This window comes from Theropithecus gelada, chromosome 5 (genome assembly GCF_003255815.1).
Source record: "Theropithecus gelada isolate Dixy chromosome 5, Tgel_1.0, whole genome shotgun sequence".
NCBI lineage: Eukaryota > Metazoa > Chordata > Mammalia > Primates > Cercopithecidae > Theropithecus > Theropithecus gelada.
In genome coordinates, this window is record NC_037672.1 from 55,768,547 (window position 1) to 55,795,479 (window position 26,933).

General features: G+C 33.1%; 1 protein-coding gene across 5 annotated transcripts in view; it reads left to right on the forward strand.

The window, feature by feature from the left end:
• MAPK10 (mitogen-activated protein kinase 10) overlaps positions 1 to 26,933 on the forward strand; it is a 353,150-nt gene that overhangs the window by 275,941 nt on the left and 50,276 nt on the right. For 3 of the 5 annotated variants that reach the window (XM_025385430.1, XM_025385429.1, XM_025385431.1), the window contains exon 10: positions 23,348 to 23,530. In XM_025385430.1, coding sequence (XP_025241215.1) covers positions 23,348 to 23,530 — 183 coding nt within the window. Of the gene's footprint in view, positions 1 to 7,757; positions 7,830 to 23,347; positions 23,531 to 26,933 lie in introns of all 5 variants that reach the window. The other 2 variants (XM_025385432.1, XM_025385428.1) reach the window with 1 other exon arrangement.

Sequence of the window (26,933 nt, forward strand, 5' to 3'; positions counted from 1 at the left end):
TATTCTTTTGAATGTGGACATTAAACTTAAAACTACATATATGATTGGCATTTGTGACTGTCATTTTTCTATTAGACAGTGCTGGTCTAGAAGATAAGAAAACTACATGGCAACCATTTACTTATAACCAGTCTCAAGGTCTTGAATCTCTGTTTGCTCCATGTTCCTTTCCTATATTTAGTGTGAAGTATTATTTTCACCATTAGATTTTATATGGCTACTTAGGAAAATTTATTTCATTTTAAATTACTTATCTATAGTTTGGGGATTAATTATATGCCTAGTATAGTTTATTTGAACAAATTATAATGCACATTCATATTTAAATGTGCTGACTTTATTCAAAAGTAGGAATTACTCTCTTCATGCCTTTGTCTTTGATATATAATACATTTTAGACAAAGAAGGAACCTCTCAATCAATACTCAGAGTGAATTGCACGGCCATATCTCTTTAATGTACTTGTCAGTGGAAAGCAAAAAGCCACAGGATTTCTCATTTTCATGTGACATTTTGTTACATGTCACTTGATTTCACATAGCGAGGTTGTCCTTTGAGATCTTATTTAGCTCTTCAGGCATTTATGAGGATTGCTTTTCTTCTATTTTGACAGTATTAAATTTAAAAGCCAATAAAAAAGAAAAAAAGTAAAAAGTTTTAAACTCAATCTAACCCTTCAGAAAAACAAACAAAAAATAGCACCATATTGATAATTCTATTTTCTTTAAAAAATTTTTCTCTTGGAAGCCGCCCCCCACCCCCACTTTTTATCCTAGTTTGTTTTAGAAAAATTTTTGGAGCTGAAATTATTTGTGTGAAAATTAATACATAACATTTATATCCTTGATATGTATGAACCTAGACATTAAAATAATCTCTAATACAAATAATGTAGATTATAATAAAGGTTTTCATTCATTATATAATGTCTGTATTTCTTTATCTCAAGATGATGATTACATAGTACAGCAGTCTTTAATAGCCTAGTGCCATATGTGATAATGACCCTGCAAGTGGACCTAGAAGTTAAAAAAAATTGCATAAAGACATCTACAATGGAAAGCCTTTTGCTTAAGTTAAATTTTACTGAAAAATCAGTAGATATTTTCCAATGAAATAGGTTAGAAAAAAATGTTTCCTTTTTGAAAATGTTTCCATTTGGATTTCTTAGCCCCTTTTACCTATAATTAAAATTATAACTTAATGTTTAAAGTTATGGTTATATTTAAAAAAATAAACCTATAGAAATTTCAGTTAAATAATGTGCTTTGTCAATTTTGAGTGGAATTGTTTTATTAATCTTTAAATGAAATTATTATCATTTTATGCACAGGGCTTCCTAGCAACAACTGAGCAGTCAGATAACCTCTCAAACTGTGACTATCAGACACAAAGCTGAGGGCTGATTCAAGTTATTTATCGGCAGAAGAATTCCACAATTTTAAGCATATTGAAATTACTCTAACATTTATTAGAAGAAATAGCAAAGCTAAGTATATGCTAATTGATACCTTGATCTCTTCCAAGATTCTGCAGAAATTTCAAAAAAAAAAATCAGAGTTTCACGTGTCTTTCACCTGGAATTATTCAGAGTAATTTATATTAAATTACTGAGGCTGAAAAATGATGTGATAATGCTATCATAATAATCAACATTTTTCTTCTCTCTTCACAGAACTTTTAAACTTGAACCCTAAGCAAAAATAGTTAAAATGTCTTGATGAATCAGAGAATCTCATGAAATTGTCATTGATGACTGAAGTTTAACTACTTTCCCACATTCAAACTATCTTTGCATTTTGAGAAACATTGTGGGGGTTTCTTGGTGGTTGATATGATCTAGATGATATCACAGGGAATTGTCTTGGTTACTAAATTAGAATGTTGGCAAAATAAACAAAATTGAACAAAATAAACAATACATATTTGCTTTTCTACCTATTCGTTTGCTAATTATTTTAATATCCAGAGGATCACTTCTTAATACTTATTTTTCTTGTGTAAAGTATTACCTAGTTATACATACACTATCATATACTTAATTTTCACTGTAGTTTTATGATTAAAACATTTCATAGCATATAGTTTTACAGTGTAGTTTATTTGAACAACATTATAATGCACATTCATATTTAAATGTCTTACTAAACATTCTTTAAACATTCTTAAACCCATGCTGACTTTCAAGTTAGAGAGTAGTAAATATGCCAAGTCAATTTTTTTTTATGTAGTCCAAAGAACAGATAAAAGAAATCAATGACTTTAGTTTCACTCAGATTTTGTTCCTTTCAATAAAATTTACAGGAAAGCAGTTTTACAATGCTTCCTTAGAAGTTTTTTCTAAGAACTATCCAGTCATTGACTGCCTCTACCTTCCCAAACCCCAACCAGGGCATGCCATCTTGTTGATTATCAAAGACACCTATTGTCCCAGTAGAATTTTCTTGAGTCCCTTCCTCAAACCTGCTTCTTTTAGATACATTCTTCAACCTTATTTTTTCCATTCTACTTCAAATGGTAGCACCTTCTTTGAGCAAACCCTGTGATGTTCCTTGATCTAAGTTCTTGGCCAATATTCTCTGGATATAAAATTAAAGACAGGCACGCTGCACACATTTGAAAATTCTAGACCTCAAGTATATTATATCCAAAGCTAACAGCTGAACTGCTAAAATAGCTCCTCTTGCCTTTCCCTCTGAAGAACAAGAAATTGCAATTAGAATCAAAGAGATATACACATAACCTTGCCAGGGAGCCAAGTTATTAAGGAACAGGTAAATGGTTTTCCAAAAATATATTTGAAGAAATAAGAAAAACATCCTCAAATTAACTGAATGCTATATCTTTTTAAAGTTTGAATATGAACATTAGGAAGGATCAAAGTAAAATGAACAAAAATTTGTGGTTACAGATTGTTATATCCATCTAGCACAGAGATACTTTTAAATTCTTCTTACCTCTTTGAAATGATAGTGCTTAATTGCTAATAAACTTTTGCAACTAACAACTTACTATACAGTCTAACTCTGTTTCTTAGAATTAAGACAATACAGGGTTATTTCAAACAATATAAAATTTATGGCTTTAAATAAAGTTAGGATGAAAAAATTTAGTAGGCATTCTTTCACATCTCTAAACAAATTGCACATAATTATAAACATATATTTAAAAAAAATTATTATTTATTTGAATTTGTTTAAAAGAATACATTTTGACCACTAGTGTGCCTGCTGCTTTTCTCTTTTATTATTATTTTATGAAGATTCAAGACAGGATTCACCAGAATGGAAGCTGGAGATTCCGAGGTTGTAAAGAAATAAAAGCAAGTTTAATAGGTAGAATCAAGGAGAAAGTCTTTTTCTGATTTCTTGGCATTACAATATTTAGCGTTAAGTTTTGTGAATTGTTGCTTATTTTTCTTACTTAGATTCACATGTGCAAAATATGTACATTCTTAGTTTATGTATGTCAGTAGTCTTTTAGAATTCTATCTTTGAACTGAAGTTTAATACAAGGTCCTTTTGTTAAATAACTAAATTTAAGACTTAGTTAACTAATTTTAAAAGAAATGCTCTAACTTTATAACTGATAACTTTGTAACTTACAATTTTTATAAAATTATAACAAATAATTTTCAAAGAAATGTTCTGATTTTAGAAAACTATATTAATTCTTCATGCTATTGTGTGTTGAGTCATTCATTGAAAGAAAATTTGTCTAAATTCTACACTAAATGAAAATATACTTAGGTGTGTTAAGGAGAAGTCTCAGAAATTGTGACAGAAGAATTACATAATCCCCTAGAGAGGAAACATTTTCCAGGATAGAAGCTCACATAGTCCAAAAATTATTTAATCGTGGATCATGATCTAAGCTATTAGACGGAGTATGGAAGTAGCAATATAGTTCTTTATTTATTTAGATTTAACTTCCAGGGCTTACATTATATCATTTCTATCTCTTGGTTAGAAGTAGGAAAAAGATAATTTAGTATAAGCTAATTTCTGACAAATAATATGACATGAGATGTTCAGAGGTCCTCACTCTGAAAATTAACCATATTTTGGTAACACCAAAACTTACTCAACATTTCTTCTAAGGAAAGTGACTCAGTATCTGAGTGTTACAATTGCAAGTGAATCTGCCTTCTGCCTATGGGAATGATAGAATGATGATGGAAGAATGTGATGAATCAGAATTTTAAAAGCCACCAGAATTCTACCTTGGCAGCTTTAGTGTACAGAACTCTTATAGAGATCCAAATGCTGTATTGGATTGTCTCAGAAAGCATAAAAATCCAGTTTCCAACAGTGATTGAATTTGCTAATTACATCTAAGGTCTATGCACAGTCCCTATTCATTGTAATATCTGACAATTTCATAAAATAATCTATTCTTAACTTGATTAGCAATATATATATATCACTAATATATTCAAATACATATTGTATTAGTATGTTTATGCATCCTAATATAGAGATATTAGTAGAGGGAAGACTTACCACTACCATCTTCCTGTTCAATAAGAGTTGGTATCAAATTCTTTTATTATGTATTTTCTGTTAGTGGGGATGGCAAATGCATGAAGTTTGGTACAGTGAGTTTATCTTGAGCCATAATCCTGTCTTGAGTACATAAAAATCTATATAAATTTATGTGCATATATTCAATCTTTGTAATTCAAGATAACAGAGCTTATCATTTCTAGGCACAAGGCTTAGCACTTTGGTAACATAGATATAAATATTCTCTAGGTATAGTGAATGGTGAGTAAAGTTAAAATGGGAATTAGAAAGATTTCCAGGATATTATCACTCAGAAAGATATATTAAAATAAAGAAAATGAAATTCAATATGTACTTCAGAATCTCAGATCTAGAGCCTATATCTCTGCATTATTTTTATGCAAAAGTTTTGTGATCTATTAAATCTATTTTGAGTTCTGCCCATGAAGATATATTTTAAATAAATGTTCTTCCTTTACATTGGAATATCTCCCAGATCCCCCACACCAAAAAGAGAACTGTGAGACATACCAGTTATTAATACCAGTAATTAAATCAACAACTGGGCCGGGTGCGGTGGCTCATGCCTGTAATCCCAGTACTTTGGGAGGCTGAGGTGGGTGGATCACAAGGTCAGGAGATTGAGACCATCCTGGCTAACATGGTGAAAACCTGTCTCTACTAAAAATACAAAAATTAACTGGGTGTGGCAGCATGTGCCTGTAATCACAGTTACTCAGGAGGCTGAAGCAGGAGAATCGCTTGAACCCAGGAGGCAGAGGTTGCAGTGAGCCAAGACCTTGCCACTGCACTCCAGTCTGGTGACAGAGCCAGACTCCGGCTCAAAAAAAAAAAAAAAAAGAAAAAAAAAATTAACAACTATATAGAATTAGTTTGGAGCTAAAACAACATAGAGACCGGAATTTCAGGTAGGCCATCTGTTGTTATTATTGTTGCTGTTGTTTAAAGGCATGTGAAGAACAGAAAAACAAACAAAAGAAAAAATCAAGGGATTTTAGCCAAAAAGATAAAATTGTCCAGTTTTAGGAGAGGAATGGAGGAATGGTTAGGGATTATAGGTTATAGTTACATATTTTAAGGTTATTATTTGGATGAGGAAACATGACAATTCCTGTTTACCTAATGAAGAGAAGTTCCATAGGGTCAATGTGATTCAATATGTAGGATGCCTTTCCAAGTGATTTCAACAATAAAATAGATTGCCTAGTGAGTGGTGTTTCCTCCATTGGAAAGATTTCTTTATTATAGATGGAAATATATAATATAATTATGTAAATTTAAAATAAACCTTTCCCAAAGATATTTAATTCCCAGATATAATTTTAATATATTATTTAATAGATGATGATTTGATACATAAATAATATTTATTGGGGACTTGCTATGTATCAGGCAATTGTGCAAGGATCTTTACCAGACATAACTTTTCCAAGTCTTCTATAAAACTCTGCATAATAAATACAGCTTATCATCAATATTTTAGAGGACAAAATTGAGGTTTAGAGAGAAGTAACCTGGCCAAAGTCACATAGTTGGAAAATAATAGAGTTGGTTCTCTAGCAGAAAAAGATGAATATATCTGCAAGAGATATTGTAAAAAACTATTTTATACTAAATAAGAAATAGAAATAGATGTTTCCTAAATCCCAGACACGTTAATGGCAGAAACCATTTTTTCCAAACGTTTGAACGGAGACAGGCAAGAGAAAACACCACATATTGAGTTTTTTTATCTCAATATTTTTTGTATATCTCTTCCACAATATCTATAAAATATAGATACACCATAAATAGCAATTTAGTCAAACTGGTCTCTTCGGACAGTATGATAGGAATACTTGGAATTTGAAAATAAATATGTTTTCAGTTTTTTTCCTTTAATCAAAGATTTCTCAATACCAACCTGTTGTGAGACAGATATTACTTGAAATGACAAACACGTTAATAATAAAGGGATGCACAACTGTTTGCTCTATCTTTCCCTGATATTTCTGCATGTCAGTTGCTTTCCTGAACTGGAAGCAAAACATATTTGCTTCTTTGGGTATGCTTATCACCTTCAAAGCCATAACCATTTCTTTGCAGTGATCACTTTGTTTAGGTGTTAAATCAAACAATGGAAACTTTGAGTTTAACCCGAGTGAGATTTTCACATTGGAATGAATCTCATGAGGATCTCTTTAAGGTCACTGCCAAATTACAAGATGTAATTTGAAAAGTAAGTGGAGCAAAATTATATCGTGCTGCTATCTTAATGCCTTTCCCTATTTGCTCCCCCTCAGCATCCCTAATTCTTCTTGTTTATTTTCCCCCCCACAAGAATGCCCTCTCTTTCTGACTTTTAAGTAGAACAAGTGAGTAACCAAGTATGGTTCAAGAGAGAGAGTTCACTTTCTTGCTTCACCCTTCCCCATTTTGCCCCTCCCTGTGTGCACTCTGTCCTGGCTTCCTGGTTTTAAATTCTGGATGATACCTGGCAATAACAGAGAGACCATTATACTTTCACCTTGAATTCCAGGTTTCTTTTGATTTACAGTCTCAGAAGTAGTATCAGCTCTTTAGTCATGTTGTTTATTTCACATTGAACCATCCCATTTTGAAAGCCAGCGTTTCTTATCATTATAAGGCAACCGTGTTTATAAGAATAAGACAAGGCTTCCTGCTGAGAAACATGCTCCTTTGATGGGAGTCAATGAAACTAAGACAACATATTCTGAAACATTCATTCTTAAACTGGCTTTTCACTTCTGGAACTGCATTTATAAACAAGGGTAAATGTGTTTTATAAAAGAAACTCTTGAGGTTACTGGCAGCTCAGCTTTTTTCTTTTTTTCAAATATGTATACAAGAGTAAAAAAGCTGATCTGCATATTAACACTATCTGGAATAATTTATGATAAAAATCAGTAGGATTCTAGTAGATGAATGCAAATTAGACCTTTTAAATCAAAACCTAAATTAATCATTGAGTTATAATTGCAAAGTAATATTATTCTACATTAGGTAGCATTGGGTAGCATCGTTATTTCAGTCATATGACAGAAAAGGGCCTTGACAGCCTATGTTCTCCCCTTTTCACCATTTAAAATACTAATGATCATGCCACTGGCCTCTCATCCAGTCAGTGAAAAGTCAGACTATTGCTCTATGGCATGAGTAGCCCAGTGTTTTCATTTATTTGTTGTTCTATTCCTGTGTTCTTGTTTATCTTCATTTCATTTTTGTTTTCAGTTGACATGTGGTCAGTAGGGTGCATCATGGGAGAAATGATAAAAGGTGCAGTGCTGTTTCCTGGCACTGATCGTATCCTTCTTAGCAGCCAGTGGTATCTATGGGTGTCACTCTCAATTAATTCCCTTTTGTCTCAAATGCAATACTGCTTATGGTATTTGTTCACTGTCCTTAGAGAGTTTCTGCGAGACTCAATGTCAAATATTTACAAGCTGGCATTATGGCAGAGTAACTTGGTCTCCTAGTAAGATCTTATGTGGATAATACAGTAACAAATATGAAAGAATCAATCTGATATCAAAAGGTCTGCCTTAAATCAGTTCTATCAAACTAATAACTTTGAGTACTATTCTTCCTTCTTTTTGTTGTTGTAGATGTTTCAAAATTAAGATATATTCATAGCTAGATAATAAATAACAAAGTCTTTCAGTTCTAAGACTGAAGATTTATACTTTGATATAATGAGAAATATTCATTTGGCATGGAAATTTTTATCAGATTCATGTTCCTCCACAAATACTAATTGGTTTATTTTGACATATATTTAGAAAGCATGGATGTGAATTTCATTTAAAATTGATCAACTTTTTCTAAAATTACTTTTCTCATTCACTCCATTTATGGGAATAATAGCTCCAATTCCTTCTCTTATTTTCTGCATATTATTAACAAGTGCAATACTTAAAACCTCATTAATTAACAACAGTTATATAAAATATCTGAAGAAATACACTGAAATCACTTGAATAAGTAAAAGTGATTCTCTCTTAAGCAGCAAATAATTAACAAGTAAAGATCAAGGCCAGATGTGGTAGCTCATGCCTGTAACCCCAACACTTTGGGAGGCTGAAGTAGAAGGATCAGTTGAGCCCAGGAGTTTGAGACCAGCCTGGGCAACAGAGCAAGACCCCTCTCTCTACAAAAACAAAAACAAAAAATTTAGCCGGACATGGTGGCAGTACCTGTAGTCTCAGCAACAAAGAAACTAGCCGGCAGGATAGCTTGATCCCCAAGGTCAAAGCTGCAGTGAGCAGCGATCATGCCGCTGCACTGCAGCCTAGGCAACAGAATGAGACCCTGTCTCCAAACAAACAAACAAACAAACAAACAAAGAGATTCCAGAGGTTCTGCAGTATTAAATATATATGAATAGTGTGTGATTAGTGATTTGTATATGGATGTATCATGGGTCCTAGCATCAGGCTTAAAAATAAGTTACTCCTTTAGTTAGTTAAATATCCCTGTACACTTAGTCACTTACGAAAGTTTTATGTCTTCGTCCTACTAAAGGTAAAACCTCTGCTTTAATAACATACTTGAAAAATAAAATTGAGCCTATAATAATGGGGTTTTAATGTGTAATTAGACTAAATCTAATTCCTAATATAGTGCATCCATACCATATTATGATTAGCCATTTGCATTGTTTCTAATACCTACATTACAATTTTTAATCAAATGTCTACAATGTAATATACAAAATCGAGGATTAATATTTATATCTGGTTTTACATATATATACATATATAAATATATATATGGTTTCATACATATATTCTCTCTACATATTAAAAGAAACAGTTCTAGAAATGATTGAATTAGGCACTCAATTTTTGTTGGAAGAAAGAACTTAAAATACTTTAGTTAAAAATAAAGTTACACTGTTTTTACTTCTGATTATTCTTACTAAAAACTTTTTTTCTAATCTTCTATTTGACACACATTTTAAGAAGTCTTTCTGTCTAAATTGCTGTTTTGTCTTCTAAATATACATTTTATTAAATGACATCTATAATTTACCACATCAATGTTAATGCTATTTGAAACTATGCTGACTTTATAAAAATTGAATTCCTTCAGATTTCTTAAAAATCAGGAGGAATTTTAAAAAACAGGACTTCTTTTATTCCCAATGAATTATAAACTTGTGTTGGCCTTTGGGCGTGAATATGAAATTGTCTTTAAGTTTGGCTGATTTTAGATAATTTGATGAAAATAGATTCAATTTGTTAACCTCTTGCTTTTCCAGAAGTTCATTGTGGTTGAATAATTGGTGACTGAAATGAATATTTGCCATCTGTAAATTAAAATGAGTGTTTTATGACCTTTGTTATGCTTCTATTAAGAAAAATTAAAACAGATTTCTACAACTGAATTACCAAATACAATTTAACATTTTTTAGAATAGTTTCGTGGGAAAAGTTGCTTGTGTATCATTTTTTAACTTGGGTGTCAAAATTCCTTGTAAACAATGCTTTAGGGTTCTGGTAATGTGGCAGTATCCCGTTCAATGCCCTTGATATTTGGAAATGAAGTCCTTTATGGAGCTCTTTTATGGGGACATATTTGTAAATTTCTTGGAGGACGAATAAGAATCATTTTCTAAAGTATGTCTTCTGATTGTGGGCTGTGGTCTCTTAATTATTTCAAACATGTTGGGTCAAGTTTTAAATCAGTCTTTTTAAAGCAAACAAATTATGAACACTGAATATCAAACAATGAACCTCAACATGTAAGACATTACTGATGTAAAAAATACTGTTATTAGAAATGAGTTATCTGAAAAGACAATAAAATTATACCTAAATCTATTAGTTAAATAGAGACATTAAAATAGAGCTGGATATATGCCATATGTATAATATACAACTATATAATACATTATAAGGAGTTATTTTTAACCAGTATATCCTCATTTATATAAAAGCACTCTCAAAACAATGATTTCTAAAAGCTCTTGGAATATGAGCTCTGCAAATCTTTTTTTTATTTTTAATTTTTCTGGGTACATAATAGGTATATATATTTATGGGACACATGAGATGTTTTGATACAGGGATGCAATGCATAATCATATCACGGAAGATGGAATATCCACTCCCTCAAGTATTTATCCTTTGTGTTACGAACAATTCAGTTATACTCTTTTAGTTATTTTAAAATGTACAATTAAATTAGTATTTACTATAGTCACCCTGTTGTGCTACCAAATACTAGATCTTATTAATTCTTTCTAACTTTTTATTTTAGCCATTAACCATCCCCATCCACCACCTCCTCTGCTATCCTTTCCAGCCTCTGGTAACCATCCTTCTACTCTATCTTGATGAGTTCAATTGTTTTGATTTTTAAAATTAATTTTAATTTTCGTTTTAAGTTCCAGGGTACATGTGCAGGATATGCAGGTTTGTTACATAGGTAAACGTGGACCATGGTGGTTTGCTGCACCTATCAACTCATTGCCTAGGTATTAAGCCCAGCATGCATTAGCTATTTTTCCTAATGCTCTCCCTCCACCCACCTGGCTTCCCTGACAGGCCCCAGTGTGTATTATTCCCCTCCCTGTGTCCATGTGTTCTCATCGTTCAGCTCCCACTTGTAAATGAGAACATGTGGTGTTTGTCTTTCTGTGCTTTGCTTATTTCACTTAACATTTTTAAATGTATCACATTTTCTTTATGCATTCATCTCTTGATGGATGCTTAGGTTGCTTCCAAGTCTTGGCTATTGTGAACAGTGCTGCAACAAATATGTGAGTGCAGGTATCTCTTCAATATACTGATTTCCTTTCTTTTGTGTATATACCCAGCAGTGGGATTGCCAGATCATATTGTAGCTCTATTTTTAGTTTTTTTGAGGAACCACAGAACTGTTCCCCTAGTTATTACATGAATTTACACTTCCAGGAGTGTACAAGGGTTCCCTTTTGTCTACATCTTTGCCAGCATTTGTTGTTGCCTGTCTTTGGATGTAAGTTATTTTAATTGGGGTGAGATGATATCTCATTGTAGTTTTGATTTGCATTTCTCTGATGATCAGTGATGTTGAGCACTTTTTCGTATGCCTGTTTGTCATTTGCATATCTTCTTCTGAGAAATGTCTATTTAAATATTTTGCCTATTTTTAATCAGATTATTAGATTTTTTTCCTATAGAGTCGTTTGAGCTCCTTATATATTCTGGTTATTAATTCTTTGTCAGATGAGTAGTTTGTAAATATTTTCTCTCATTCTGTAGGTTGTCTTTTCACTTTGTTGATTATTTTATTTGCTGTGCAGAAGTTTTTAGTTTGATATGATCCCATTTGTCCATTTTTGCTTTGGTTGCCTGTGTTTGGGAGGTATTACTCCATAAATTTCTGCCCAGACCAATGTCCTAGAAAATTTCCCCAATGATTACTTATAGAAGATTGATAATTTGAAGTCTTATATTTATGTCTTTAATCCATTTTGATTTGTATTTTTGTATTGGTAGGAGATAGGGATCTGGTTTTATTCTTCTGCATATGGATATCCAGTTTTTCCACACCATTTATTGAAGGGACTGTCTTTTCCCCAGTGTATGTTCTTGGCACCTTTGTTGAAAGTGAGTTCACTGTAGGTGTGTGGATTTGTTTCTGGGTTCTATCTTCTGTTCTATTGATCTATGTGTCTGTTTTTATGCCAGTATCATGCTTTTTGGTTACTATAGTTGTGTAGTATAGTGTGAAGTCAGGTAATGTGATTTCCTCCAATTTGTTCTTTTTGCTTAGGATAGCTTTGACTGTTCTGGGTCTTTTGTGGTTCCATATAAACTTTAGGATTGTGTTTTTTATCTGTGAAGAATGCCATTGTATTTTGATAGGGACTGCATTGGATCTGTAGATTGCTTTGGGTAGTATGGACATTTCAGCAATATTCATTTTTCCAATCCGTTAATATGTAATATCTTTCCATTTTTTTGTTTCCTATTCAATTTCTTTTCATCAGTGTTTTATAGTTTTTATTGTAGAGATCTTTCACTTGTTCGCTTAAGTTATTTCTTAGGTATTTTATTTTATTTGTAGATATTGTAAATGGGATTACTCTTTTGATTTCTCCTTCAGATTGTTCACTGCTGTCATACAGAAATGCTACTGATTTTTTATGTTGATTTTGTATCCTGTGACTTTAGTGAATTTATCAATTTGAATAGTTTTTTGATGGAGTCTGTTTTTGCAAACATAACATTATATCATATGCAAACAAGAATAATTTGACTTCTTCTTTTCCAAGTTGAATGGTCCAGAAATGCCATCCAAGAGCCAAATCCTGAAATTGGTACCTCAAGAGCCTGCTTGGTGCTCTACCCACATTGTGGCCAAGCTGGTACCTAAGGTATAAGACAAAGTTCCCTTTACTTTCCCTCTGCTTTTTTGTCTTGCCCCATAGTCACCACAACTGGGAATGTGCTGAGTCTCACCTGAGGCCAGCAAGTCTCAGAGTTTTACCCAAGGTCCTCAATATAGTACCGGGGTATTGCTGCTGGTTATTCAGGGCCCAAGGACTCTTCAGTTAGCAGGTGATGAATCCTGATACGACTGGGTCTTTCCCTTTAAGACAATGGGTTCCTTTCTGTCCTAGGGTGTGTCTAGAAATGTCATCTGGGAACTGGGGCCTGGAAGGAGGTCTCACAACTCTGATTGGTGCCCTAGCCTATTGTGGTTGAGCTGATATACAAAATGCAAGGCAAAGTTCTTTTCACTCTTCCCTCTCCTCTCCTCATGTGGATGAAAGAGGTCTCTTTTGGAGCCATGAGCTATGCACCATAGGGGTAGAGGTGGGGGTATGCCAGCACTCCCTTAGCTGTCCTGGCTGGTGTCTCAGTAGGTCACATGCCCCAAAAGTCCATTGACTCTGGGCCCAGTTCAGCACTAGGACTCTCCTAGGAGTTGCAGTCCTAGTGACCCTACTGCCTTTCAAGTTTATTCTCAGCCCAGAGAAGTTTCACCTGCAGTGGTAAGGCTTGTGGGAGCTCAAGTTCTGACTGCTGGGATTGGCGATTCCCCTCTGGCTAGGGCTGGTTTAAATGCTCCTTCCATGGGCAGGTGTCAACTGAATTTGGTTTGTTTTCACTTTCTGATATAACAAGGGCAGCACTGAGTTCATTTCCTCACAAATGCTGTGCTCTCCCTCTCCCCAGCACACAGAATTGCTGCTGGGGGATGGGAAGGGGTGGTACTGGCAATTAAAGACAGTTTCTCCTGCCTCTTCGGTGCCTCTTTCAGCAATATGGAGTTAAAACCAGATACTGTGAGTGGTCATCTGATTTTTGGTCCTTATGAAGGTGTTTTTGGTAAAGGTAGTTGTTAAATTGGGGTCCTTTCCGGGGGAATGATTGGTGGAGCCTTCTATTTTGTCATCCTGCTCTGCCTCCCCAGACACATGTCTTCTTAATATATGAACTAACTCAAGAACAAAACTTAAAATGTTAAAAAGGTATTATGTCTTTTATCTTTTGGGCCTAAAAAAGTTTAACACATTGCTTTTAGTAGATATTTTAAATATATGTGCCAAGTCTGTCCTACAGACTCTGGCTGAGTGATGGATGACAAAAGTACTCTGACACAGGTATTTTGCCTGACAGTGTGGCTAGGGGGACTGCACTCCTTAGCACCACCAATGAGAGTGCAGTGCAACCCAGAGTGCAGCCCCCATAAGCTGGTTACACTTGCATTTATTTAGTACAGATTTAATGACAAAGGCTTGGAGCAAACACAATTTGTGAGTAATTAACATTGCCAACCCCCTGAGTAGAGAGCAGTCCTGTGCAGGAATGGTCAAAGGTTGGTTTCTGGAGACATAAGTAAACCAACGTATCTAGATAAGTTCCTTTACATTTCCGTGTTATCTACCCTTTGCCCTCAGGCTCTGGGTAACAGAATTTGGCTGCCTTCAGCCATTTCTCCTCTGAAGCTTTTGCAAAACCTCCCAGCCTTCGAAGAAGGTTTGCGTCTTTCCCTATAACTTTTTCTTACAATTTTCCCACCATCCTGACTGAACTCTTATATATATGTTAATTAAATTTTATTCAATCAAATTTGTTTTTAATGCTCTACAAATGAATCAAAATTTAACTGTTGGGATAATTTGGGGGGGGAGAGATGTAATGAATTTTATCATAGCTGATATTTTTACTTAAGAAATTATAAAATATTTTATATTAAGTGAGTTAATATTAAATGCATAGCTTTTGAACAAGATTAATAAATAGACACACATATGCTACCACTCAAGTTAAAAAATAGAACATTATCAATACTTTCAAATACTTTTATGTGCTCCACACCAACGACAAACTTCCTTTTCCACAGAGTTAGCCACAATTCTAAATATTTGTTTTTAGCATCTCTGCGACTTTCCTTATGTTTTTACTATATGCATATTTATCCTTAAGCAATCTATGGTTGAGTTTTATGTATTTTACATACCATACTGTCATCGTTATCTTGTGACTTGCTTTTTAAAAAAGTTAACATAGTTTTTAGATTTATTCATGTTCATGGACTGAACATAGTTAACTCATTTTCATTGCTGAATAGTATTTCAGTCTGTGAGTATCTATAACTAACCCATTACCCTATAAGTAAACTTTGGAATATATACAGATTGTATTTTTTTTCCTTTAATAAACCATGGTATATGAATATATGCTTATAAGAGCACATGTGCAAGGTTTTCTTAATAATAAATACCTGGGGTCATAGATGTACACATTTTAAACTTTACCATGTAACATCAAATTGATTTCTAGAGTAACAGTTTATATACGTAGCTGTCTGCTTCACATCCTCATCAAGTTTTGCTATTGTCATATTTATTTTTAAATTTGTTACCAGTCCCTTGGATATAAAATACTATTTCACTGGAGGTTTAATTTACATTTCCTTGTCTACAAGGGACGCTAAGGATCTTTTCCTATGTTCATTGGCCACTAGTATTTTCCCTTGGTAAAATATCTTTTTTATAAAACAAAGAATGAACACATTTTTTTTCTATTGTGCTTTTATTTTCTGTTGATTAGTAGACATTCCTTATATAACTTGGCACCTATTTTTTGTCAGTTTTATGTGTTACAAATATCTTCTTGTATTTAGATTATTTTCCCGTTTTATTTTATAGTAATTTTAGAAGTTGGCAATCTGTTTTTTCCTGTAATTTATATGTTTTATGTCTTAAGAATCCTTATATAACACTATCTTGTGCTATAACATTACTGCAAATATTTTAAAGTTTAGTCTCTTACATTTAAACCATTAGTCCACATGGAATGGATTTTTTTGTGTATGTGTGAAAGAAGGACCCACTTTATTCCAGTTTCATTTTTTGACTAACTTACTCTTTCTTCACAGATCTATAATTCTGTCTCTCTAATAAGTTTCCACATATTTGGTGGGGAAGTGTCAAGTCCTGGGCTGTATATTCTGTTCCACTGGTTTGTGTATCTCTGCACGATGAACACCCTTTCTTAATGAATATAAATGTATGCTGTGCACTTAGGTCAGGTAGGGTAAATACCCTTTGTTTTTTGTCATCTTCAGAATTATCTTGACTCTTAATGCACCATTGCTCTTCTATTAAGATTTTAGAATTGGCTTATTAACTTTTTAAAAAAGATCCCTATTGGTATTTATTTTGGAGTTGTATTTAAAGTTCAATTTTGTATAAAATGCTATTTTAATTAAGATGATTCTTTTAATTTTTCTTCTGAACATAAAAGGATCTTGGCACATGTTCATTTAGATAGTTGTTGTCCTGACTTAAATACACTATTGATGTTCGGTATTTCAGTTTTCTTTTTAGGCTCATAAATTGACAATATTATTCTTTTTCAAATAAAGGTGTTTGTTTAGATTCACCCTTATGATTGCCCCTTTTTTTGGCTTACCACTAGTTCTTACATTTTGACCTTTTATTTTGAGATGATTTTTTTTTTCTCCCAAAGTACGTATTTTGGAAGTATCTTTAGTGGAGTCTTTGATAATAAAACTCTTATTTTTAATTGAGGTTCTCTTACCTGAAAGATAGTTTGGTTAGATATAGAATTTTACATTGAAATTTATTTTGTTTTTGGCATTTGAAAGATATTATTCTACTTGCTTTTTGTTTACAGTATTGCTGGTGAATAATCAGTTGTCAGTGTAATAGTCATTTTAGGAGATAATCTGTCATTTTCCTTCATTTGGGATTTTTTTTCTTGGTCTTTGATTATCTGCTGTTTCTCTACTATGAGACTAGGCATGGATTTCTTTTTTTTATTTCTTTTTCTTTTCTTTCTTTCTTTTCTTTTTTTTTTTTTTTTTTTTTTCCTTTTTTGAGTTGGAGTCTTGCTCTGTCGCCCAGGCTGGAGTGCAATGGCATGATCTTGGCTCACTGCATGCTCCGCTTCCCAGGTTCACGCCATTCTACTGTCTCAGCCTCCTGAGTAGCTGGAACCACAGGTGCCCGCCACCACGGCCAGCTAATCTTTTGTATTTTTAGTAGAGATGGGGCTTCATCGTGTTAGCCAGGATGGTCTCGATCTCCTGACCTCGTGATCCACCTGCCTCGGCCTCCCAAAGTGCTGGGATTACAGGAGTGAGCCATTGCACCTAGCATAGATTTATTGTTATTTATCTTCCTTGAGTGTCATTGTTTCCTAGATTCCAACCTTTCTTCAATTACTGGATTTTCTCAGCTATCGTTTATTTGAATATTTTATTTTTTCCATTCTTTATATTATGTCTGTACAAAACTCTGATTGGACATAAAATAGACATTCATTTATAACTTAAATATTTTTGAGCACCTACTATGTACTGAGTACTTTTTGTCTCCAGAGATATATTAGTGAACAAAACAGACAAAAATTCTTATTACCATGATATTTACATTAAAAAGTGCAGGGTACTAGATGAAGGTGATAATAGCTACAGAATAAGAGAAACCAAAATGCTAGGATGGGGGCAGGGATTACTTCTATCTTCCTTTTTAAGTTTAAATATCAAAATCTTTTCAAGTGGCAGGTTTTCTTGACTTCATATAAGCTTGATTGCCTCTTCTTAACTTCTGTTGTGTGTAGTGTTATATACAGAAATGAAAGTAACTTTCTCAATTTGGTCTTACAGAACAGAGTACAGTGTCCTTAAATTTCTACAATGTCCTTAAATTTCTCTTAAGTAGATTCTATATTTCTGTTAGTGTAGGCTGTTTGTATTAGCTTCTTTGTTTATAATTATTTACCAAATTTAAAAGGACTTTAATATGTTTCGGCTTTAAAATAGAGATGCCAAATTACATGATCTCCAAGGCCTCTTCCCATTTTCAAAATACTATCCCATGCTGAGAAAATCAAATCCAAAATTTTTGAGGTCAGAATATCATACAACTGAAGGTGGGGGCTATTTACAAAAAATAAAATTAAAATAAAAAATTAGTCTTGTAAGAGGCCTGTGCAAATGAAACACCCCAAAGATTAACCTTCAATAGCTTAATGAAAATTCTGCCTTTGTAACACATATTAATATATATTGGATTTGCTTGTATGTTACATGTCTCTCCATTTTTTGATTTGTAAGTAAAGATAGATTATAATACTGATTAGATTTATATCATGCTTCAAACATTAGCCTTGGATATTCCATGTCCCATATAGTAACACTAGCAATATGCTAGGACCAGTGTACAAATAGCCTTTTACTTAATTTGCCAGCTTCATGTTTTGGCTTATAATTCCTCTTCCTATGCTCATTTATAATTAAAACAGATGTTAGTTGCAATGAACAATTGCAACTCACTTATTCATATATCCTGTTACCAGAATCTGACAAGGACTTTTGAGAGGAAAAGAACATTTTTAAATATAAAAATGCCCTAAAAATGTTTCTCTTTTTCTTTTTTGGGGGGGGAGGGAGGACAGAGTTTCTCTATTGTTGCCCAGGCTGGAGTGCAATGGCGCTACCTCTGCTCACCGCAATCTGTGCCTCATGGGTTCAAGTGATTCTCTTGCCTCAGACTCCTGAGTAGCTGGGATTACAAGCATGCACCACCATGCCCAGCTAACTTTGTATTTTTAGTAGAGAAGGGGTTTCTCTATGTTGGTCAGGCTGGTCTTAAACTCCTAGCCTCAGGTGATCCTCCTGCCTTGGCCTCCCAAAGTGCTGGGATTATAGGCATAAGCCTCTGTGCCTGCCCCTAAAAACATTTTTAAAGAAACAAAACAATTTGAAACATAACCATGAAAATCTAGATTCAGAACTCTATCATATGTTTGTGTGTGTGTGTATACATATATATGTATTTCTTTGTAAATGTTTTTAGAAAAAAATTCTTTTAACAAATTTAATCACAAAGAACTATAATTAGAACTTTCCATGGGTAGTACTCCCCAGGTAATAGCAGCATACAATTTCAGTTCTCCCACAGATGATGAGGGGCAGAATTCTTCTCCCTCTCCTGGGAGCCTACGTGTGCCACTTACTATAACTTCCCATGGCCTTTGCAGGAAAATTACATGGGTCAAAGAAGTAAAGATTAGCACTTTTCTTTCTCCGAGTATTCTCAGGTGATTGACCCCCAAGTTTTCAGTAACAAACAGGTGTGGAATAATCTTTTGGTGAATTTGATCCTATTCTAATTTGTGTCATAAAACTGAAACATGTTAGTATTTTACTCTTAGAACATCTAGACTTAGTAACTCACAAGAGACTTTTTCATATATTCTACGTGAGCATTTCTCAAAATATAATCCCATCCTTGATTACAATTACCACTGATGTTTTTTATGATATCAGCCCAGACCTGTGGACTCAGAATCTTGTAGATGAATAGGAAGGAGGGATATGTGTTTTTACGTTACGAGTATTTGAGTTTGGGAAACACAGTTTAATGTAATGACACCTAACACATGGCACATGTGCTTCAGTTTCCTTATTGTGCATCTGTTGCAGACATTACTAATTGATCACAGAAGTCTTTCCTACGGAGCTAATATAAAGCCACACAAGCCTACTCAACATTGTGCCTAAAGAGCTGTTTGGCGTGCATGATAAAAGCCTCTCCTGGAACTGTTCTATACCGACATTGCTATTAGGCAATATTGTCTTTAGGAACACAGCTAAGAATTTAGAGATAAACACTGATGTTCTTTAAATTGCAAAGAGAAGTCAGAAAATTTCTACACAAAGTATTGATATAAGGCCTAGAGCAGAGTAGAAAGCAAGTCAGAAACTATGAGTTGTCAGCTCTGGAAATCACATTCATAGTAACAAAAAGCAATCAATGATAGAAGAAAACATAAACAGAAGATATAGTCATTCAAAGGAGACAGTTGGATGAGGCCATTAAATAGTTCCTTATGATTCCACTTCGTAAGTTCTGAAGGCTTAAATATGGATGGCACAAATTATGTTCATAATTATGACCCACAATACGCAGAAAAGGATTAGTCTTAAAAGGGGCCTGTGCAAATGACAGGCCCAAAAATTGACCTTTTCATACATTATGTTTAAGGCATTATTGTTTTAGAAAGTTCCCTAACAAAGGAAGCTAAAGTAAGAGAAGTGCTTGAAATGTAGGTTAATAGCTAATTGATAATATTAATTGGAAAAATTTTCAATCTTAGGATTTCAGATACTAATTTTTGCTATTCATATTTACTTTGTTTTATTCTCCTATTATAATAGTATTTATTGAAGACCTTAGTAATAATCACATTTGTACATTATCTTGACATCATGCCCTACTTATAAAATTGAACTTCTTGCAATATAACTCTACTTTTATGTAGTCAATTTAGACTTATATCCGGTGATTTACTGTCAAATAATTCTTATTAAATGCCATTTTTCCATTTGTATTCAATACATTTCATAATTTATGTTAAGGGTGATAATTTCTAAAACAGTACATCAAAAATATAAAAACAAATATACTTATTGCTTTTCTGATAACTTCACAGGGCTAAGATCTGTAAATCCTCACTCTATGTGGTATAAAAATGGTCATTTATGGGTATTCTAAAGCAAATAAATTATTCTACAAAAATGGTTTTGGTCATTCTTTAAAAACATATTTACCATGTTAACAATTAATACATAATCATAAAATCTAGTTAATATTTTATGTATTTTAAAAATGTAATCATTGTGGAAATCTGTTTTCCCATTTAAAAGATCACCTTATTTTCTATATAAAATATTAATAAAATTTATTATTTTACAGGAATATGTCAGCCTGATAGACTAAGGAAGGGGCTTCAGAAACGTTCTTTAAGGGAATTGCTTGTGATGAAACACACCGTTAATTTTATGGCCAAATTAAAGCAATTTTTTACCATATCAATTCCAAATTTACTCTTTTTTCTTAATGGAATACTTGAAACAAGCACTAAACATGGAAACAGGAGGTACGACTTCCAGTCTTGCCTTATGTTAGGTTAATTATTATTATAAAGAAAAATTATGTGCTCAACTAAATTGGGCATAGTTGTTCATGTTCATATTCTATGAACAACTGAAAACAAGTACTACAAATATGTAGATACACACACACATATGTTTATGGGAAGAAAAATCTTGAAATGGACTGGTTAAAATAAAGACACAGACTTTTAAAGATCACTGTAACTCAGATTTGCAATATGAACATTTAACTATTTCATTGACAATGATAAAGATTCTTGCCACCTTGTAAACCATTGCATCAAGAATCACAACAGTGTTTCATTTAAAAGCAACCTAAGGTAGGAAAGAGCACTGAGTGTGTCTCTAGACTCTAATTATGATTTATTAAAAGCAACATTTTAACAATTCTTGTTTAACAAATTCCAGAATATCTGATTCTCCTTAAACTTTAATATAAATTATCAATTTTTTTTGTTGTTTGGGAATACTTCTTTAAAAGCAATTCTTTATAGTATATCTTTATAATTCTAGCAAATGTAATTAGGATATAATACTGTATTGGGATTATTTTGCCAACTTTGTTAAATGACTTATTTACAGAAAATCTGACATCTTCTTTGCCTCTATTTTAAGCTTGACATCAAGTGGTTAGAATTTTGAGGAAGTTTGACCAATGATGAAATGATAACTTGGTAGGGCATGCTAACCTAACTGTTAAAAAATGTCTCTTCATAATTTATAATGACAAGCACTTAGGTTTTATTTAACTACACTAATGTGTTCTATTTAAATATGTCTAAGTACTTACAGCTTACCTATATCCATAGTATTAACACAGGCTCTTGTCTAAGAGTAATTTGTAACTCTAACCTTATATAATGTTTTAGTTTCGTTATTTCTAGGGATTCTGAATTGCCACTGTATTTTCTCATGTACGTGATAATTAGATGAGCGTCTATCCAAGCATGTTCTTGTTTAATGATTGCTGCTGCTTTATAAAGGAGTATTATTGTTTTTCCCACATTCATTTCATATCTTGATAGTCCATAGTTATATATTTTTTATTCCAATAACTGAGAGGATATGTAGTAATTTAAGTTTTATTCAGCCAGATTATAGGGAGGAAGAAGAGAATTTGCACATTAGTTTGATTTATCTTTGTTCAATCTCCTATCTACTGTGTTTGTATTACATATTTATTTTTGTTAAATACAGTTAAGTTTATCTTTAATCAGGACTGACAATCTTCAGTCCAAACCTCTTGAATAGCTAGGAGTAAAGACTTGACAAACTTCAACTAAGTATTATGGTAAGAATCCCTTAACTGTCACACCTTACCTTAGTGGAAATGAATTAACTAACTTAACACCGAAGAACAGAGTTGTAGAAGAATAAGCAATGTAGGAGAGAATACTGCTTGCCGTACTGGATTTAGGGGGAATTTCCAAGGTCTCTATTACTCACTAACACATGTGAGGAAATCTGTTTGAATCAGTCGTTTCCAGTTGGTTCTTCAGAGTAGATGGTGTTTATCATTATCGAGGCTCTGATATATTGAATATTAATGACAGATGAAAAATAGAATCTCAGTCATTGAGTATGTCTGCAAAAGAGCTAGTTCCAATTTAAAAGGGTATTAATTTTCATAGAGAGGTAATATTTTTTCTGTGGTATTCCCCATGCTTAATGTACTTTCTAAACTTGAATGTACTTGGACAGAAATCTGTTGTTTTAAATTGAACATTCCTCTGTTCACCCTCTTATTTCATTGAAAACAATATTCCGTGATGTCAGCAGTAAAACAATAGGTATGAAATTGGTGGCTTCTTTGTTTAATAAATATGATTTTTAGGAATTTGACAAAGAACTAATGAGTTGTTTTACTATAAAAGTTATATTGACATGCATAATGCATAGAAAAAAATTCCAGATTTTTAGAGAAGAAAAAATATCTTAAAGGTAATTTAAGAAAATGTAAATGAATGTAATCTAAAATATTTGTGTACTTATCATTTTAAAAATATAAATATTTGAGGTAACTTCAGAATAAAAATGTCACTATGATGTTCTAAAACACACGATTATATAGAAGTTAATCTGCAGAATATGAGATTCATCTTGTTATTTGAATGACTTTTTATCTGTACACCCTAAAGACTATTTCATGATATCGTATTTTGTTAAATAATTGCTAGTTTTCCAAAAGTATATAAGTTTCAAAAGTGAATTTAAAATTTCAAGAAGACTCATAGCCTGACATATCTGCTTTTATATTTTCATTCTTTGTTGCTTATTAAAACTCTAGTTGCATTAATTAATGACTGTTCAGGACTTTGAGAAGCATTAGTCTCCCAATTGTTGAAAGGCTAGTGGTCTGCACTTCTTTTTTCCCTTAACTGTTCAATTCTCAGATATTGACCAGTGGAATAAGGTAATTGAACAACTAGGAACACCATGTCCAGAATTCATGAAGAAATTGCAACCCACAGTAAGAAACTATGTGGAGAATCGGCCCAAGTATGCGGGACTCACCTTCCCCAAGCTCTTCCCAGATTCCCTCTTCCCAGCGGACTCCGAGCACAATAAACTCAAAGGTATGCCCTTCAGGAATGACTTGAGGACGACTATGAGGGTGACGGGTCAAACAAGCACACGGTATAGAGACCTCTCTCTCTTTCTCGTTCTTTCCTTTTATTTTTAGTTGACACATGATAATAGTACATTTTTATGGGATATAGGGGTTATTTTGAAACGTGTATGGAGGTATAATGGTCAAATCAGAACAATTAGCATAACACATCACCTAAAACATCGATCAATTCTTTAATTGGCACAACCTCAAGTTAAAGAAAGATATTTCTTCGAAGATCGTTCCTACAAATGGGAGTAGCCACGGATTTTAGAATTGTCTGGATATTCAGGGCGGGGCGCGGTGGCTCAAGCCTGTAATCCCAGCACTTCGGAAGGCCAAGGCGGGCGGATCAAGAGGTCAGGAGATCGAGACAGACCATCCTGGCCAACATGGTGAAACCCTGTCTCTCCTAAAAATACAAAAAAATTAGCTGGAGGTGGTAGCGTGCACCTGTAGTCCCAGCTACTCGGGAGGCTGACGCAGGAGAGTCGCTTGAACCTGGGAGGCAGAGGTTGCAGTGAGCCGAGATCGCACAACTGCACTCCAACCTGGCGATAGAGTGAGGAGACTCCGTCTCAAAAAAAAAAAAAAAAAAAAAAAAAAAACTGTCTGGATATTCAGAGAGAAGTTATTGAATAAAATGTGTGACAATGGTGTGCCCTAAGTATTTCACGGGGGGTTACATAGAATCTTAAAATTATTTTTTGAGATATAACTCTAAAAAACCAACATAATATACATTGAAATCATTGTTCCAATCCTTTTTATTGCCTGGAAAATATTTTCAATGCAAGGTTTAGTTGTAAAATCTTGGAGATGCAGGTGTCTGAACTTCTTTTTCTATAATTTATGGAGTGCTTAAATTTTTTCATTTTAAAATAGGGAATGAGATTTTACGTACATATTTTTATTCAATATAAACACTTCCATTAATAAGTCGTTTTTTTCTGTCATGTTGTTGGCAGTTAATATACTTGAGTAACAAATATCTTCACCAACAGAATTGACTTAATAATGCCTCAGTCTAATTTGGAGACATGGAATAAATTTGGCAATGCATAAAGTGTAATATAAATAATACTCAAATTCTTATAATTTAGAACACTCCTAAAAATCTTATTTTGAAATAAATCTGACTGTTTTCCCCCTGCCTCGTTTCAAATTTGCCCCATGCCTTAAAATCTGTGTGACCCTGAGCAAGTTACCTAATTTTTCTTTCCTTGTTTTAACAAATGAACGTAGAGAAAACCCACCTTATAGGGCTGTTGGGAGGATTAATTGACTTAATAATTTGTCAAACACTTAGAGCAGTGCCTGGCTCACTGTGGATGCTCAGTAACTGTTAAATATAATAAAATAATAATTTAAAAATGTACCTGTAAATTATCAAAAAAGAAAAACTTAAGATACATGCTTTTTAAATTTAGCCCTAAATGTTATGTGGACAATTAATTATCTGCAGACTTAACTTACAAACTTAATGTGTATAGCTAAGGAAGACTTAAATGAGATGAGGAAGCTAAAATGTGGTGCCACTGTTTTCCAGGATGTTTTCATATCCTCTAAACTTTTATCTAATCGGTTTTAAATGTGCAACACTGTTTCTGTGCTCTTGACACATATTACGCAGTTGGATTTCTTCCTTCAATTGCCTCTATAGACTCTCTTACTGACAATGGACTAAATTATTTCTAAATCTACTGCTGATAAGATCAACATTGCCTATATCCAGATTGAAAAAGAGCTAATACTCCAATTAAAGATCTTATAGAAATCATGTCTTTGTAATACTATTGAGATATCAAGCAAAAGTAATCCCTTCTTTTGAAGACACTTGCAGCAATACAGAGACAACAAAGTTCTCATTAAACTACTGTATGAAATCACAATAAAAAGGCTATTAAGATATACTTCATAATGTAATTCCAATTTTCTTGAGTTTACTTTTTAAATCAATTTGAATTTCTGCAATTATTTTTGTAAATGATAAACTAGTTTGCATATTCGATTATTGATTTTAATTTTAAATATAAAATTGAAAATCTATAAATAATCTTAATATACAAATAACCAAAGAGAATAATGTATTCTACTGTGTTTGGAAAAGAGCATAACACATTTGCTTTCAAATGATAGAATGAAAGATAAAGCATTGAAACATTTTTCCATATGGTTTCCTAAAAATAGTATTGATTATTGTTTCTTAGCAAGATGATTTGGTATTGGTATAGTTCATGACCCTATTCATGAATAGCCCATTCTAACCCCAGTCCTTTCTTTTCTTTTTTCCTTTTCGAGACAGAGTCTCTCTCTGTTGCCCCGGCTGAGCTATCTAGGCTCACTGCAAGCTCCGCCTCCCGGGTTCACTCCATTCTCCTGCCTCAGCCTCCCGAGTAGCTGGGACTACAGGGGCCCGCCACCAAGCCCAGCTAATTTTTGTATTTTTAGTAGAGATGGGGTTTCACCGTGGTAGCCAGGATGGTCTCCATCTCCTGACCTCGTGATCTGCCTGCCTCAGCCTCCCAAAGTGCTGGGATTGCAGATGTGAGCCACCACCACACCCGACTAACCCCAGCCCTTTCTAAGAGCAGAAAAATGGATAGATTTGATGAGAGAATCCATGAGAATGGTACATGAATTTGGATGTAAAATCAGTTACAAATTAAAGAGATCTTTAAAGCAATGAATAAATAAACACAGCCCTGTTAGGCTATTAGGAGGCCATTGGCAATGAGAAAAATTAAATATTGAATTAATGTATAAGTATTTCTGTATTTTTGTTGTTCTTGTGCAGTTCAGAGTTTTAATTTGAAAGTAATGATAATAAGTTTCTAGGATTGAGTTTCCCAGAAAAATGGATAATAGAAATAAAAAGTTCTCAAGGTTGATTTAACTAGTGATTTTTCATATTTGTTCAGAAAATTAAAAGATATATTTATTCATGTAATTACTAAAAGAAAATACCTACAGGTAAAAAATTAATTACAACATTTTAACTGTAGTATGGTTAATATGTGAAAAATACATGAACAGCACTAGAAAAAATATGCCAATAATTACAGTCATCGCCTTTAACTAGTGGGGTTAGATATTATTTCCTGATTTTTATATTTTATGTAATTTTCAAATTTGTAGAATTAGTCAAATTGTCTTAATCTGAAAAACTGATTAAATACAAATTGATACATATCCACAGTCATCTATGTTGATTTTTTGAAAAATCCATTTAAATTTTGTTCTCTTTAATTTGATGTTTTACCATATATTTAGAATAAACTGAATATTTTCACCATTCAACTTTCAAATCAGTTGAGTAACAATATTGATTTGAGATATTCATTTCTGTTAAAACTTTTTGTAAAAGC